The 15,914-nt window shown below is 36.0% G+C and overlaps 1 protein-coding gene across 4 annotated transcripts in view; it reads left to right on the top strand.

Annotated features, from left to right (window-relative positions):
• Positions 1-389: 389 nt before the first annotated feature.
• Agfg1 (ArfGAP with FG repeats 1) overlaps positions 390-15,914 on the top strand; it is a 55,722-nt gene continuing 40,197 nt past the window's right edge. The window contains exons 1-2 of one of the 4 annotated variants that reach the window (XM_027941723.2): positions 390-616; positions 15,571-15,664. In XM_027941723.2, the coding sequence (XP_027797524.1) occupies positions 450-616; positions 15,571-15,664 (261 nt within the window). In that variant the 5' untranslated portion in view covers positions 390-449. The remainder of the gene's footprint in view (positions 617-15,570; positions 15,665-15,914) is intronic. The other 3 variants (XM_027941721.2, XM_027941724.2, XM_027941722.3) reach the window with 3 other exon arrangements.

The following is a 15,914-nucleotide window of genomic DNA, read 5'->3' as shown; positions in this document are numbered from 1 at the left end:
GCTCAATAACATTGTCCATTATTTATTATCACCATTGTGTCTTCCCTACTCGGCCCAGCCCGGACCCAGGCCTCAGTGTGGCCGCAGTGACTCCTCCTGGCCAGCAGAGGGCGCTGGTCGACAGTTGGCCAGCGGCCGCCCGGGGCGGGCCTCCTCTTGCCGTCCCCCTTCGTCGTCTTTTCCCCTCTGGAGAAGTCGGGAAGGTGGCGGCGGCGGCGGTTGTCCCGGCCCGGCCGGTTGGTGTGGCCCGTCAGCGCGCGCTCCGCAGCGTCCGCGCCGCGTCGAGCCCAGTCGAGCCGAGCAGCGCCGCGGCCGCCGGGTCCGGCGCGGGCGGCGCGCGCTGACGGAGGGCTGCGGCCGCGGCCAGGGCGGCCCGTGGGACCGCGGGCCCCCGGCGCAGCGCCGCCCGGCTCCCGGCCCTGCCGGCCTCCTCCTTCGGCGCCGCGGCCATGGCGGCCAGCGCGAAGCGGAAGCAGGAGGAGAAGCACCTGAAGATGCTGCGGGACATGACCGGCCTCCCGCACAACCGAAAGTGTTTCGACTGCGACCAGCGCGGCCCCACCTACGTGAACATGACGGTCGGCTCCTTCGTCTGTACCTCCTGCTCCGGCAGCCTGTGAGTGCGGGGCTGCGGACGGCGGGCGGGGGTCCGGCCCGGCCGGGGGACGCCGCGCGGCGCGGGAGGCCGTTGAGACGCCGGCTGGGGCGGGGGGCGGCGGCGGGGCGCCGTCGCCGGGCGGGGCGGGGCGGGGGAGATGGCTGGCGGGATGCGCTCGGCCCGGGCGACGTCCGGGATGCGCTTTCGGTTTTGCCGGCCGAGGGTCCAGCCGCAGGCAGCCTTCGTGGGTGGGGCGAGGGCGGCGGTGGGTCCGGGAGGGGGCGGCCAGGGCGAGCATCCCTGGTTGCGCCGAGCAGCGGCCGCTGCCTGAGTCTGGGACTGCGCGGCGAGGGCCCCGCGGGGCTGAGGGAGCGACGCGGGGAGGCTGGGGAGGGCCATGCGGGTCCTTTGTGTGCCCCGCCTCTCAGCCGCCGGGGCGCTGCGGTTCCCAGCCCGGCACCTGCCGGGAGCCGTGCGGGGGTGGGGGCGGGATGGGGGCGGGCAGGGACTCGCTCCCGAGCGCCCGGGTAACGGTGGGAGAGCAGGCGCTTAGGAATCTGCTAGAATGGAAACCTCTCGGTGGCCGAGATGGGGGTCCCAAGAGTAAAGTTGGAGGGGGCTCAGTGCAGGAGCGGGAGGCCGAGAAGCAGATGTGAGGTTGTAAGGTTTTGGCTTTTCAGTCTGAAGGGAGTCTTGAGGAGTTTGGGGAGAGTTTTAATGGAAATAAGGTACTGGTTAGGAGTTGTGCAATTTCTAAATATGGTTGTGGTATCTGTGAGACCTCTGGATCAATACGCAAGTGTCCTGGCTGTGCACAGAAACGGGGAGACATGGGAAGACAACCTTGTTTAAAAAAAAACTGAGGGTCGTCTTGAATCAGATGGTTTTTTTTTCCCCCTCATTAAACTTTAGTAAGTTTTTTTTTTTTCCTGTTAAAATATTTCTTTTCTGTGAAATTTGATTTGGAAGGTTGGATGATTTTGAAACTGATAAGATGCTTTTATATGCTAATTATCGTGGGTTCAAAGTAAGTTACTAACAAAGTGGGAGTTTCTAAATATTCTCAAGATCTTTGTAAGATTAATAACTTAGAAAAAGTAAGAAATAGGAAGACGGATTTCCTGAAAGTTGGAAAATGTAGGACGTTCCCATTCGTGTACTCTTTGCTTTAGTTTTTTATTTTATTTGGACAACGAGACATTAGTTTTCCATGGTTATTACAAACATTTTTGGGGGTGTGTACTAGGTTTTATGTGAAGGCTTAGGGTGTACTGATGAATACAACAAAGTCCTTATTCTCTTGGCACATATTCTCATGGGGGAAATGGTAATACATAAATAAGAGAAATGTCAGGAGTATGTACTGTGCTCAGCATTAAAATGGTGTGATAAGAGAATCCCTAAAGTTACTTTTTGGTTGTGTAGTCAGGAAAACAGAAGTTGCCAGAGGTAGGTGGTATTTAGGAAATATTCTGGTTTCTGCTTTTCATTTTTAAGTGAAGTAAAACCTGGGAGTTAAGTGACTTATGTTGGCAACTTTGGTTCAGATATTCAGGTAATAGTCTAATTTGTTTAAAGTGTGTTTGACTTTTTAAAAAATTTTTCACTGTATTTACTTTTTTTTGCAATACTGGCAATTGGACTCATGGCCTCACACATGCTAGGCAAGCACTCAACCACTGAGCTACATCCCCCAGCCTTTTGTAAAAGAATTTTACTGTGAAATAGGGTTCTGCCAAGTTGCCCACGCTGGCTTTGAATTACTATACTGCTGCCTCAGCCTCCTCAGTAGCTTGGGTCACATTTACAAGGGTGCTGGCCACACCTAGCTTGTATTTGACTTTTAATAGGAGCTTAAGAAGTATGTTTCGCTTTTACTAAACACAAGTCCTTTGATATGTTTAAAGTGTTTGGTTGTAAATATATGTATTCCTGTTCTAGATTTCCAACATTTCGGTGTAGTCCTTCAAAAGTACAAAAAGTACCTTCCTTGCAGCAAATATGTAATATAAAGGAAATATTTTCAAATTTCATCCTAAATTCCATGCTCCATGCTTTAGAAACATTCTATGTAAAAGGATATGCCAGTATAATGATAATTGCTTATTTTAGTGATACTTAATCTGTAATAGATAGGACTTCATTTCTCTATTGTTTTACTTTTCCTGTCACAAATACTGTGGGAAGCACTGGAATTATCTGGATCCCATTATCTTTACAGAGGTTGCATTTTAAGCAAGTAGACATACAGTTACAATACATTGTAATAATTACTTTCTATGAGTGTTCTGTGAAATGCATCAATGGATACAGAAGTCTTCATAGAAGAGTTGATACCTGAGTAAAGACCTTTAAAGACAAGTTCCACACAGTAGGCAGTTTCTTGTAGTTCATGGATCAAGTGCTTATGAGCTTCTTAAACCTGCTTTTGAATTCTGGTTCCAAGTAATAGCTATGTGGTATTGAGAATGATGTTCAATACTTGAGTTTGCATTTTCTCATATCTGAGATGGTGAGGGTAAAATTCCCTTTGTAGATTTTGGATGTAGATTTGTTTTAAACATGTCATATAATACGTTATATATAATAGGTGCCCAATTGATAAGAAGCATTGGAAAGGACATGGCATGTTAAGAAACATCCTAAAACCCAAGTTTGGGATTTTTTTAGTGTAACCTGAAACCTGACTCAAATTGACTTAAAAATCTGAAGGAAATTTACACCAATAAATAAATTTCCTTCAGATTTTTAAGTCAATTTGAGTCAGGTTTCAGGTTAAACTAAAATATCAGTATTTTAATGATATTGCTTAGATTTCCCTCATCCAGACATGTTTGCGCCAGCTTTTGGGGCCCTATACGTTAATTATGTTGTTGGTCTTCATTTTCTGAAGTGTCCTGCCTTTCAGTTTGATTGGTGAGCTTAGGTCCTGTGGCCAGTACTCTGGTTGGACACATTGCTTTGCCTTCATTGGAACAAGGATCCCCAAATAGAGTTCCCAAATCAGGAATTTCATATTCTTGGAAGGATATGGAAATCTCAACCAGCAGAATCTGCTCAGAAGCTGGGTGTGATGGCATTCACGTGTAATCCCAGCTACCCTAGAAACTGAGGCAGGGGATACTGAGTTGGGAACCAGCCTGGGCAACTTTTTGAGATCATGTCTTACAGTGGGGGGAAAAGTTAAAAACCTTTTTTATCTATTCAGTTTGAAGAAATTAGAATTCTTAGAATTTACTATAATAATCAGAATGCCCACAACATTGTAGAGAATAAATTATTGTCTGATTGTGAAATTCCAAGTGGGTTCACCCCTCATTATTGCAAAATATTGGGGGAGCAAGAATCTGCTGCAGAATATTTTTTAAAAATATTAATTTTTTTCAGTTATAGGTGAACACACTATCTTTATTTTATTTTATTTTTTTTGTGGTTGGTACTGAGGATCGAACCCAGTGCCTCAAGCGTGGTAGGTGAGAATTCTACCTCTGAGCCACAATACCAGCCCTCTGTTGCAGAATATTGAAGGGATAATAGCTCCTAAAAATTTTTGTCTTTAAAAAACAATAATGCCAAAAAATGACTTAAGGAGAATAACATAACTACTGAGTTTAATAATTATTATGCATTTATTATGTGTAGATGACATGGCATAATTGAAAGAATAAGAATTTTAATGTCAGATTTTGACACTATTACTAGTTTTATGACTTAGGGCAAAGTGTTTAATTGAGGCCATTGTGTGCAGATTGGCTTGGATCCATCACCTTAGGTTCAGTTTTTAAATTTGTGTTAATAGCTGGGTGCTGTGTTACTTGAGAGGCTGATTGCAAGTTCACAGATAGCCTGGCAATTTAGTGAGCCCATATTTTAAAATGAAAAATAAAAAAGAGCTAGGAATGTAGCTCAATGATAAGAGTATTTTGCTGGCATGTGTGAGGGCCCTGGGTTCCATCCCCAGTATTGCAAAACAACAACAATAAAGGACAGTATTTGTTGAATACATAATGTATTCCAGGATGGGGTTCAGGTAGAAATATGAAATAAGGCATATAAGATTACCCTATTTTAAAAAATGATTCATAAAATTTTCACTGAGTATTTAGATAAAATAAAAAAATGACATTTGCAGATGTTTGCCGTTCTTAATTTTGCTGGCTATTTTATGTGGCCATTGTATTCAAACTTGGAATTTCATAGGAGGTAAATGTAGCCAGATAGTAACTTATTCTCTATTAATTTTGTGGGCATTTTGACTCTTAGAGTAAGTCTTCCAAAAATTTTTTTCTTTAATTAAAATTGAACAGATAAAAGTATTTAATTTTTTAATAGATTGATTGCAATCAAATACTCTTAAACCTCTGTATATAATATTTAGGACCTCATGAAGTCCTAGTGGGTAGAGATTTATAGTCCTAATTTCTTTTCCCTCTTGTTTTGATTATCTGATATGATTGTATTCATTCAGTAAGATGTCTTAACAATGTAGTAAAATTTCAGTTTATAGTAAGTGGCAGAATTATTTGATGCTTTTTTAAAATTATAGGACTTTTTTTATTGAGTGAGACACTAGCCCATGTTTTAGGGATATAACAGTTAAATATTGTCAAAAAAAAAAACAATACTAATCACTAGTACCATTTATTGAACGCTAGCTGTGGAATAGACATTATTCTACTAATAGTCATATGAAGAAGGTACTATTATCTGCCTACAACTTTAAATTGTAAAATTAGTGTACATTCTTAATCCTTTGCTGCAATACCTTGCTTGATGTGGGGATGCAGAACTAGAGTTGATTTCACTTGTAAAGAACATATAATTTCCAAGCTGGATGTGGTAGTAGCCCATGCCTGTATTCCTAGAGATGGGGAAGCTGAAGTAGGAGGATCCTAAGTTAGAGGCCAGCCTCAGCTAAGCAACTTAGTGAGTTGTGAGATCCTGTTTCAAAAAGTAAAAAGTCTGTACCCCTGGGTTTGATCCCCTAATCCCTTATGCTAGAAAAAAAAAAAAAAAAAGACATAATTTCCTTGTATTACTCGTAAATTATTTTGATTGTTTAGGGAATTTAAATGGCAGAACAGATACTTTATGGATGTATCATACATGTATGTTTGTGTCTTTTTTAAAAGAAACTTAGTTACAATATATGTTTCTTTAGATTTTATTCAGAAACTGCTATTATGTATTCTGGATGCAGTAGGGAATATGGTGTTTACTGTTCAACAGCAATTCTTTTGAATTTGGCATATCCATACTACTATGTACTATGAGTTTATTTTCTTTACTTGAACTGTAAATAAAACCCCTCATTATATGTAGTCAAGATTGATAGATTTATCATAGAAATTAGTTAAAGCAAAAAATCATAAAAGCATATCATGTACACACAGGTGCATTTATTTATCAAGCTTAGCTTTTATTTTAACATGTAATTTGCCAGTGTTTTTATGGAGCACCACATAAGACAATAAGACCTCTTTGAATATGAATCCACCAATTTGATACTCTTTTTTTTTTTTTTTTCTGTTTTTGTGACAGGGTGTTGCTCTCTTGTATAGGCTGGCCTCAAACTCTTGGGCTCAAGAGATCCTCCTGCCTTTGCCTCTAGAGTAGCTGGGACTGTAGGTGCATGCCATCACTCTTGGCTCTTAACTTGCTTTTAGTAATTTGAATATTGAATTGTTCTAGATTTTTATGATATTGAAAAGTCTTCTTACATTTTTTGTCCATAGTTAAGTAACAGTTTTTCCTAGTGACTCAATTTAGTTGTCTCTACTTCATTTAGTTGACATAGAAACAGTTTTTACTTACATCATTATTTTCTATAATATTCAGTTAAGCTGTATACTAGAGCTAGTACTGTAACAGACAAGTGTAAAATACAGTTGGAAGGATCAAGAGAGAGTGGCTTTCTAGCCATGATTTTTCAGTGTAAAGTGGCATTACTTTAGCTATTAATTTTTCAGAGGGAAGCAGCAGCATGATTTATCAAGCAGATGGATTAAGAAGGGGATTCTTGGTACAATGCTGTGAGTACTAGGAATGCTCTTCAGCATTCAGGGGGTTTTGACATCATTTGACTTTAACTTGGTATGACTTGGTATGATGGCATTTCCGTTTTACCTTTGTTCTTTAGTCATTTGTCCATGGTTTTTGGCACAGTGTGATTACAAGCACTTTGCCCCTTCGTTCCAAAGTAGATAAAATATAGTATACATAGTTTATGTTTGTATTAAAATTTTAAGTATCAAGGAATTGGTTTCTAAATGCAAAGAGTTAAGAAACATTGTTTTAAGAAACTTACTGACTGCTGGATTTTAATTTAAAAGCCATTGCCTCTGTTTCAGTATCATTATTTGGAAAGTAAGCAGATCTCCTATACTGATATTTTTAGTTTTTCTATGTACTCTATGTGATTTGTGAGAAACTTCTTTGGAGCTCTTCAAGACTACCCCTCCAGTTTTTTCCCAGTCAGTAATGTATTCTTTTTTTTTAATATTTATTTTTTAGTTGTAGTTGTCAATACCTTTAATTATTATTTTTTTATGTGGTGCTGAGGATCGAACCCAGGGCCTGAGCCACAACCCCAGCCCAATCATGTATTCTTTAATTTAAATAGTCAAAGTAGTGATAGTCTAAGGAACACAACTAACTTGAATACCTTTAATGTATATAAAGATGTAAATTATTTATAACTTTGAGTACTTCCATTAGTAACAGGTTCTTTTTGACATCTTTTATAACTTCATCCATGAGAGCTGTTGCCCTAGCGAGACACTTGATTAAATATGAAATTAATTGGTCAACTTTACAGTGGGGATGGGAAATTTATTTGGATTGTTTGAAATATGGGGAATGATAATTGTTTTTAACTTTGAACATATTTTGTATAAAGACTTGTGAGTAAGGTATTAATCTTCTTGATTGATACTGTAATTTTTTTTTTTTTTAAGAGAGAGAGGTCATAATTACACCTCACTTTTATTATGATTGCTTTTTTAAAGACATAAACAAACTGGAGATCTAAGTAAAGAAATTTGAAACCCTTTGAAACTTTTGCTGGAACCAGAACTGCTGTTAGGTTAAGAGAGAAAATACTAGGAGGGTAGGGAGCAGTACATAATGATCAGGTCTTGGTAATTTAAAGCCTGTCCTTGAAAGAGATAATAGATTTATTTTGTATCTTTAGGGGGAGGTATACCACCGATGTATGAAAGTTGTAGAGAAACACGTTCAGAAAAGGAAGAGGAATTTTCCTTGTAATTGTCAGATTCTAACTTGTCCTCTCCTTATTTTATGTTATATTTTGTAAGCTCTTTGATAGGGGAAGTATGAAAATTAGTAGAGTTAATATGTAAGAAAATGTGAAAACTTTTGCTCATTTTTCTCTTGAAATCTTTTTACCTCTTGGTGGTAAAAAGATGGTCCTGACTTTGAAGAGTTGTGTTTAGTAGATACTTCTTTAAAAAGATTGCTAGTGTAAAGAAACTTGATGTTTTGAAATTTAATAAAGTTCGTAAGGTATTGTAGGAATCTGTTTTCATAATTACAACAACTTATAAATAAATATTAATTGAATTTAACTTTGAAAGGCAAGAACAACTTATTTTCTGTTCTTTTTAATATTTTACTTTTAATTCAGTTTGAACTTTTAATGAATGAATACATGGACATACATAGCAGTAACCTATTCTTTCCCCTAATTTCTGATTACCATAGAAAGTGACTTTGAACTCTTAGGCTGTTCCCTCCTTCCAATTTACCTTGTTATTTCTAACTAACATAGTATTGCTATTTTTAAAAAATTTAAAATTTTTTACTGTAGAAGGAGGATGATAAGAATTTGGTCCTTAACATTCTTCCCCATCCTCTTCACCTATGTAGCCTTTCCTCTCTAGTTTTTAAGTGTTAGGTTTTCTTCATTGGATTTATTTATTTATTTATTTGGTGCTGGAGATTGAATCCAGGGCCCAGCCCTAGGTACCTTTATTTTTTGATATTTTTTTTTTTGGTAATTCTGCATTCTGGAAGTGCTGCTTTCTGAACCTCTGTTGCAGCTGTAAACGTTGGGACTTCTGTCTTCATTCCGGGAATTTCCTTCAGCCCTGGACTCTTTCCTAGACTCATCACGTTGCTAATAGCCACTGGATTAAAGATGAATGAAAAGTCAGTTTTAGATTTCAGTGGCTGAAAATGTCTTATTCTGCCCTCACTTTTAAAATGTCTAGTTTATCTGCATCCACAAAGGTGAAAATACTTTATTCTTGGAACTTTATAGACATTGGTTAGTTGTCTTCAAATCTGTAGTGTTGCTGTTGAGAAGTCTGGTGTTATTCCAATTACTGATTATTTATGATATTATCCCAGCTGTTCTGGACCTCATGGAAGTATTTTGGTGTAGGTCTTTTGTTCAGTGTGATAGGCCTTTTTTGTATTTAGTTTGAAAACTTTTCCCCCCTCTTGTTTTCCGTTCTATCTCTGTCAGAGATATTTGTTCTAATCTTTTGGGGGAGATTTAAAAAAAAAAAAAAAAGCCTGGCTTCCACTATTCTAGGAGCCAAGTTCAGGGAGGTGACTGAGGACATAGAATCGACCATTTGGTATATATAGTCTCACATAATCTCCAGTTTTAGACTGACACACAACAACAGTCCTTAGCTGTGCTTGAGTCAGAGTCTTTTTTAATAACCTGTTTGCATTAAACTTTCCTTCAGACTCTGCTCAAGGTCTCTTGCGTGAAGGCTTGTGGCTGTGGAGGAACTGGGAGTCTTATGATTTTTGGCCCTATGTAAGCTCCTTCCTTCAGTGAATCTTTTCATAGGTCTTGTGATGGGAAACAACTTCCATTTGACTTTCCCCATTCTGCGGGAGCTTCTGTTTTGGCTTTCTCTTCAAAGTCAGTTATTGCTGGCATATTCACTTTTGTTTATTTTGAGACAGGGGTCTTACTGTGTTGCTCAGGCTGGTTCTGAACTCCTGGGATCAAGTGACTTCCACCTTAGACTTGTGAGAAGCTGGGTTCACAGGTCATATCACAGTGTTTGGCTAGGCATCTTCTAAACTTTTTTATTAGAAAACTGATGTGTTTTTGGATTCCTTCCTTGTTTTCTGTCCCTGTCTCTTGTGGTTAATGTTTTTTGTTTTTTATTCCCTTTGCTATTGTTTCATTGGAGGATTGGAGAAGTAGTGAAGACTTTTTTTTGGTCAACTGCTGTTAACTGGAGTGCCTTAATGAGGTTTAAATCATTAGTTGAATATTATTTCTCAGTTACTTTCCCTAAATATTACAAGGACCTTACTGGTGTGATATTTATGGCTCCCCCCCCCCCCGCCCCCCAAAAAAAACCCCTCAAATAACAACTATGATTTTTCTATGTGTGTATGTGTATACACTCATATTTTATGTGCATATATGTATATATGTATGTGTATATAAAACATGTAGCCTATATTTAGTACATACATTGAGTATTTTAAGATGGGCTCTGAATAGACTAAAATCTTGAACACTTCATTACATAGTGTTTTGACATCAAGAGTTTATATTATCTTGATACCTTACTAAAGCCATCTTTTATCTGGTCTAGATTTTAAGTTGTAATTTTCACAGTATGAAGCATATATAATATTTTACTAAATAACTAAGATTAGGCTAGATCTCATGTCAAATTAACTTTATTACTTTGTGCCAGTAGAATTAGTAACACATAAATTTTCATAGTCTATTAAAATATTTTAACCAGCTTCTACCCCAGCAGGAGAAAAATCAATTAATAAAACTAATGAAATAAGCTTTCTTATTCATCCAGCACAGATTGTTATTTGAATTGAACAAATGGCTATTTGCAAGATTGTTTGAGGCCTGGTTAAGAGCAGCATACTTGTGGACATATGGAATGAGTCATACCATCTGGTTACAGTCATACCTGGGTGGTGGTCATTAAACGAACACTCCTAGGGATCTGCATATGACTTAATTATACTGCAAAAACATATTAGACTGCACCAGTAGGTTACTTTGGAACTTGGAACAAATTAACTGGTGAACATACTTTCAAAACATCAATACTGAAGCTATTCAATGACTCAAACATTTTTTTTTTGGAAAAAACTGAAGACTCAAAGTGTGTATTTTAAGATTTGGAATGGGTGGTACCTCAGTATTAGCCCTGTAAAAATGATGTGGTTTACTTGCCCAACACTTCCATCAAATAGTTATGACTAATATCATTACAGTAAGCATTTATAAAACACTGAGTTCTCGTGGTGGCTAGTCTAGGCTTAGCTATAAAGGGTAATGGCATCAACTTTCAGGAAAACACATTAAATATAAACATTTCAGTTTTATTTTAATATAATGAGAGTCCTTAATAATGTTTTTAAAAAAGGGTTCAATTTCTCTTTTTCCTCCTACAAAGTGGATGTTATTGTGATCAGATAATTGTTTGTTTAGATTTGCCTTGTGTACTTGTCAGTTTCTTTGCTCACCCTTTTATATCTCAAGACTTCTTAGGTATATTTTCTTTCTTAAGGTATATGAAAATATGTTTCTAGTGAAGATCTTCTGGGGTAGACTCTTAGATTTTTAAAATCTGAGATGTCAATATTTTCATCTCATACTTCAAAAATAGCTTTTCTGGGGTTTTAACAGTTACTTCCTTATACCACTTGAAGTTAATATTCTGATATTTTATTGAGAAGTCTATTTAATCTGTCAAATTTTATTTCTTCGGTCTTTTCTTTTTGATTGCTTTTAAGATGTGTCTGAAGTTTTACCAGAATGCTTCCATGGATTTTATGTACCCTAATTTTGATAAGCTATGCCTGTAGATATGTGTCTTTTGTTAGATCTGAAAAATCTCAGCCATTTTTCTTCAAATGTTTCTCTCTCTCATTCTTACACTACTTTCTCCTATTCAGAAAAGGAATTGATAAGATGCAAGTTAGACCTCTTAATTTTATCCTCTTTTTTTGTCTATTTTTGCATTATCCGTGTTACCTTTGTATTTACTTTTTTCTTTTTGCCTTCCAGTTCATTTATTATCACTTCAAATATGTCTAATCTGCTCTTTAGCTGACTTATTTTTCACATTTATAAATTTTCATTTCAGAAAATTTTGAGTTTTAAATTAGTCTGTTTTTCTTTTTGGGGAAGGGATTGGTCCTTAGAAATTAACCTTACTTTCTAGAAAGTCCAGAAAGGGTTAGAAATTTCATTTTTAAAAGCAATTTTATTTTTAAAATTTTTGAAAAGACAGAGAAGCATTTTCAAAATATCTAGTTTTCCATACTACTGCTAAAAGTAGAATGTGATTAAATATGCAGGGTGCCAATTAAAATACTTAATAAAAATACTTAACAAAATATTTAATAAGTTTTCTGCCCTAGAAATTTGTTTTTGCCAACCAGTTTCTTTACATCATATGGATCATTCTTGGTTGTTGTGGTGAACACTTTTCCTTAGACTGTTTTCTTTTTTTAATATTTATTTTTTAGTTGTAGTTGGACACAGTATCTTTATTTTATTTATTTATTTTATGTGGTGCTGAGGATCAAACCCAGGGCCTCACACATGCTAGGCGAGCGCTCTACCGCTGAGCTACAATCCCAGCCTCAAGACTGTTTTCTAATTTATATGTATTTGCACATATATTTTCAACTTCCATATTTATTTTGTTATTATTTTTGAGAGATTCATTTCTGTGTTCTGTTATTCTGATCATAAAAGTTATGGAAAGATTGAATTTTTTGTTGGCTTTGGAGCAAAGTATACAATGTTTTGGAGAAGATTGAACGTTGGTAGAATTTATATCTGGATAGAGATGCAAAGGAATTTTATTAGGTTGATTTGGCGGGGTGTCTGTGTGCATGGTTCTTAATTGCAGGGATTTTCCCTCCATAGATTTTGGCAGTGTCTGAAAACAGGAGGACCCTACTGATATTTAGTGAGTGGAGACCAGGGATGCTGCCCAACAAAGAAAGACCATGCTCTATTTCTCATTTGGATATTCACATTCATAAAGCCAGGTCTTAAAGTCCAGATTCTCTGACTGCCATTACTAGTCAATTAGACTTTCCAATATTTCTTGCCATTTTTTCCAGTTATAGAATAGTACATATTCAGTGTGGAAAATTTTAAGATAATAGAAAATTAAAAACAGAAAAAAACCATTTAATTTTGTCTTGTATCTTCAATGGAATGTTAGCATTTTGGAATATTTGGTTGGTTTCCTTTGAAGACATTTTTTTATGTAGTTCTGGAAGTACTATTAATTTTTAATCTCATAAAATTAAAACAAGTGTCAGTGTTCATAATCACTACCTTTTTGGTATTGAAGTCTAATGTTTTCCTATTATGAATAATGTTTGGACAGCTTGTCCATAATTATTTACATTTCAGGTATCTCTTTCAGTATAACTTCCCCAAAGTGGTATTTTTGGACCAAATGGCATACATGAGGTGGTTGGCACAAATTAGTGCATTTATCTTACCATCAGTGTATGAGGTTATTCATTTTTCACTGCAAACTCATCATTCTGACTGTTACTAAAGAGATTAATAAAGTCAGTCTTCAGTTTTTCACCACCCTCTTTTATAAGCATTGATAACCATGTACATAGCTTTTGGAGTCTAAAATAAGAAATCCTTGTATATTCTTGCATTGGGTATTTAGTTGATCTGCCTGAATAAATGGAATATACAAGAACAATTAGAGAAAGCAACATGAATACACATAAAATCTCCTTGGGATTAATCAATTTATGTAATAAATGTAGTCTTGCAAAATAGTTTTGCCAATTTTGTAAATTGAGCCAATTTTAAGTGTATTACAAATACTTAAATTCTGTAAAGGAGTATTCTTATTAAGGGGAGAATGTCCTTTCATAGTTTGGTTATGAGTACATTCTGGTTGAATTTGTTTCCAAAGTTATTTTATTCATTTATTTAGGTAATATGAATACCTCCTGGTAGTGCTAGGAGATAAGTATATACACTATACATTGTATTGCATTCATGAGATTACATCTATAAAATATCAAGAGTTAGCTTTGTGAATTGCTCTCTCTTTATTGAACAATTTGAGAGGTATAGAGGAGTGTAATTCTTTACTCTAAAATGTCCGAAACATAGTACCTTTATAGTACTAGTGTTTGATCCTCAAGGAAAGTTTTTCTACCTTTTCTGTTTTCAAAAAGGAGCTATTACAAAGGAAATAGAAAGGTAAAAACTTATCTAGAAAAAGGAGAAGATATGAGGGAACAAGGAGACCCTGAGTTGCAAAGTGAGAGGAAAGGAGTAGAAACATTTGAGAAAAAATAGTAAGATAATTTCTGCTTCAATTGTTTTGGGACAAGGTAAGGTATTAAAATGTATATATATGTGCATATATGCATACATGTATAGTAAATGTACTAATAAACTTCCCCCAAGTGGTAAACTTAGTCTCATTCTTACAATGCAGATAGATTGGAAAACAGTGTAATGTTTTAAATGAATAATAATGACTTCCTACTTTTAGAAATTTTATAAGTATTCTCAAGATTTAAAAGTAATCTCTAGAGCCTTAATTTGTGATTGCAAATTAATTGTAAAGGTACTTGAAAGTTATTCATATTGAAGCTGTTTCTTCACAGTTAAATTTGAACATTTAACTAGAATAGAATTGCTGCTGTTTAGTGTCTCCCCTATATAGTCTTATTTTATGACCTATCAAGAGCTGGAAGGAAAGCAGTGTATTAGTTAAAATTTAAAACAAGGAAAGCAGAAATAATACAGAAACCCACGTTAACCTTTCTCCACTCAAAATGTGAAATAGAGAAAGTGTAACATTAATTTAGATCTTGACCTGAAAGGTATATTATTCATCACTGACAAATGGTGGTGGGGATTGGGAAGAAAAAAGAAGGATATGAAAATTGAGGAGCTTCTGTTAATTCTGAACCTTAGTGTTTTGACTTAAAACTGTGCATTTCTGGAATATTTTACACCATATTTAATTATTCAAAAGTATTTTTAGAAGAGTTTTGAAAGGTCTTTGGTACACTTATATTGTTAAACCTCATATTTAATTGGCATGGATGATTGCAAGTTGATTATGACGAATTCCATGAAAATATTATTAATCTGCTGTAGAACCTAGGTACCAAATAAGCCTTTATGAAAGGACATGACCCCAAAGTAATTTTATGCATGAATTTATTTAATCCTAGTTCTTGTGGGTGGATTAGCCACTTCTATTCAATTTTTCATGTTCCTGATGAAAGATCATCAAGATAAAGTCTTTGTAAGGCCATCCATATGGAAAGGCTTCTAGGTTGAAAGACTTTAAATGTTGTTGAAACATATCCAATTGTTATTAAGCCCTTCTCTATGACCCTGCTGTTCCCTCTTGAACATTTACTACCCTCTGAGGTGATTGAATGTGTTCTTTATTATAAATACTTATTTGAATTGATGGAGAGATGGGACTTTATACATATTGATTAATTACCTCAAGTTTCCTTCTTTAGCTTTCATACAGTTTTCTAAATTAGCCTCAAACTTATTTAAAAGTAGTAGCTCCAATCTTAACACATCATTGTCTTTTTGTTAGGAAACATTAAATATTTAAATGATTAAAATTTAGATTCTTTTCATAGTGCTCTTCTCATAGTCTTTTCCCTCCACTGAAAATACTCTAAAGCAATATTTGATTTTTCTAGATACTGCAATACTGCATGTGTTATATTGGTGCTATGGGTTCTTGGGTAGTTAATTGGATTTATCTTCAAATATATTATTTAGTATCAGTCTAATTAAACTTAGTTTGACATCTGTTGTGAATATTATTAGTTTTAAAATAATTTTTAAATACTTTCAGTTTATGGAATGAGAACACTTTCTGAGTTTAAATATGCTAATTAAAAATGAATTATTATATGACATCTCATTTTAAAAATATAATTTTGTGAAATATTTTATTTTTTAGGCGAGGGCTAAATCCACCGCACAGGGTGAAATCTATCTCCATGACAACATTTACACAACAGGAAATTGAATTCCTGCAAAAACATGGAAATGAAGTAAGTGTTTTTACAATTTTCAACTTTTTTGTTGGCAGTCATTTCATTAAGATTTAAGAAGTTGTTTAAAATGGTAAATTTTACTGTTAAAGTGTTATTTTTGTATTATATATTTAGATATTTTAGGACATACTCAGCAACGTCTTTGAAATTTTTGTTTACTGCAGTAATACTTTCCCTTAAACCTGAGATGAAATATGTTTCACAATTCAGCAGTGTTGAATGTTACTGGTGTTTTCAGAGAACATCT

Source organism: Marmota flaviventris, chromosome 11, assembly GCF_047511675.1.
Source record: "Marmota flaviventris isolate mMarFla1 chromosome 11, mMarFla1.hap1, whole genome shotgun sequence".
Lineage (NCBI taxonomy): Eukaryota > Metazoa > Chordata > Mammalia > Rodentia > Sciuridae > Marmota > Marmota flaviventris.
The sequence above is the reverse complement of the archived record's forward strand: the minus strand, read 5'-3'. Positions and strand labels throughout refer to the sequence as shown.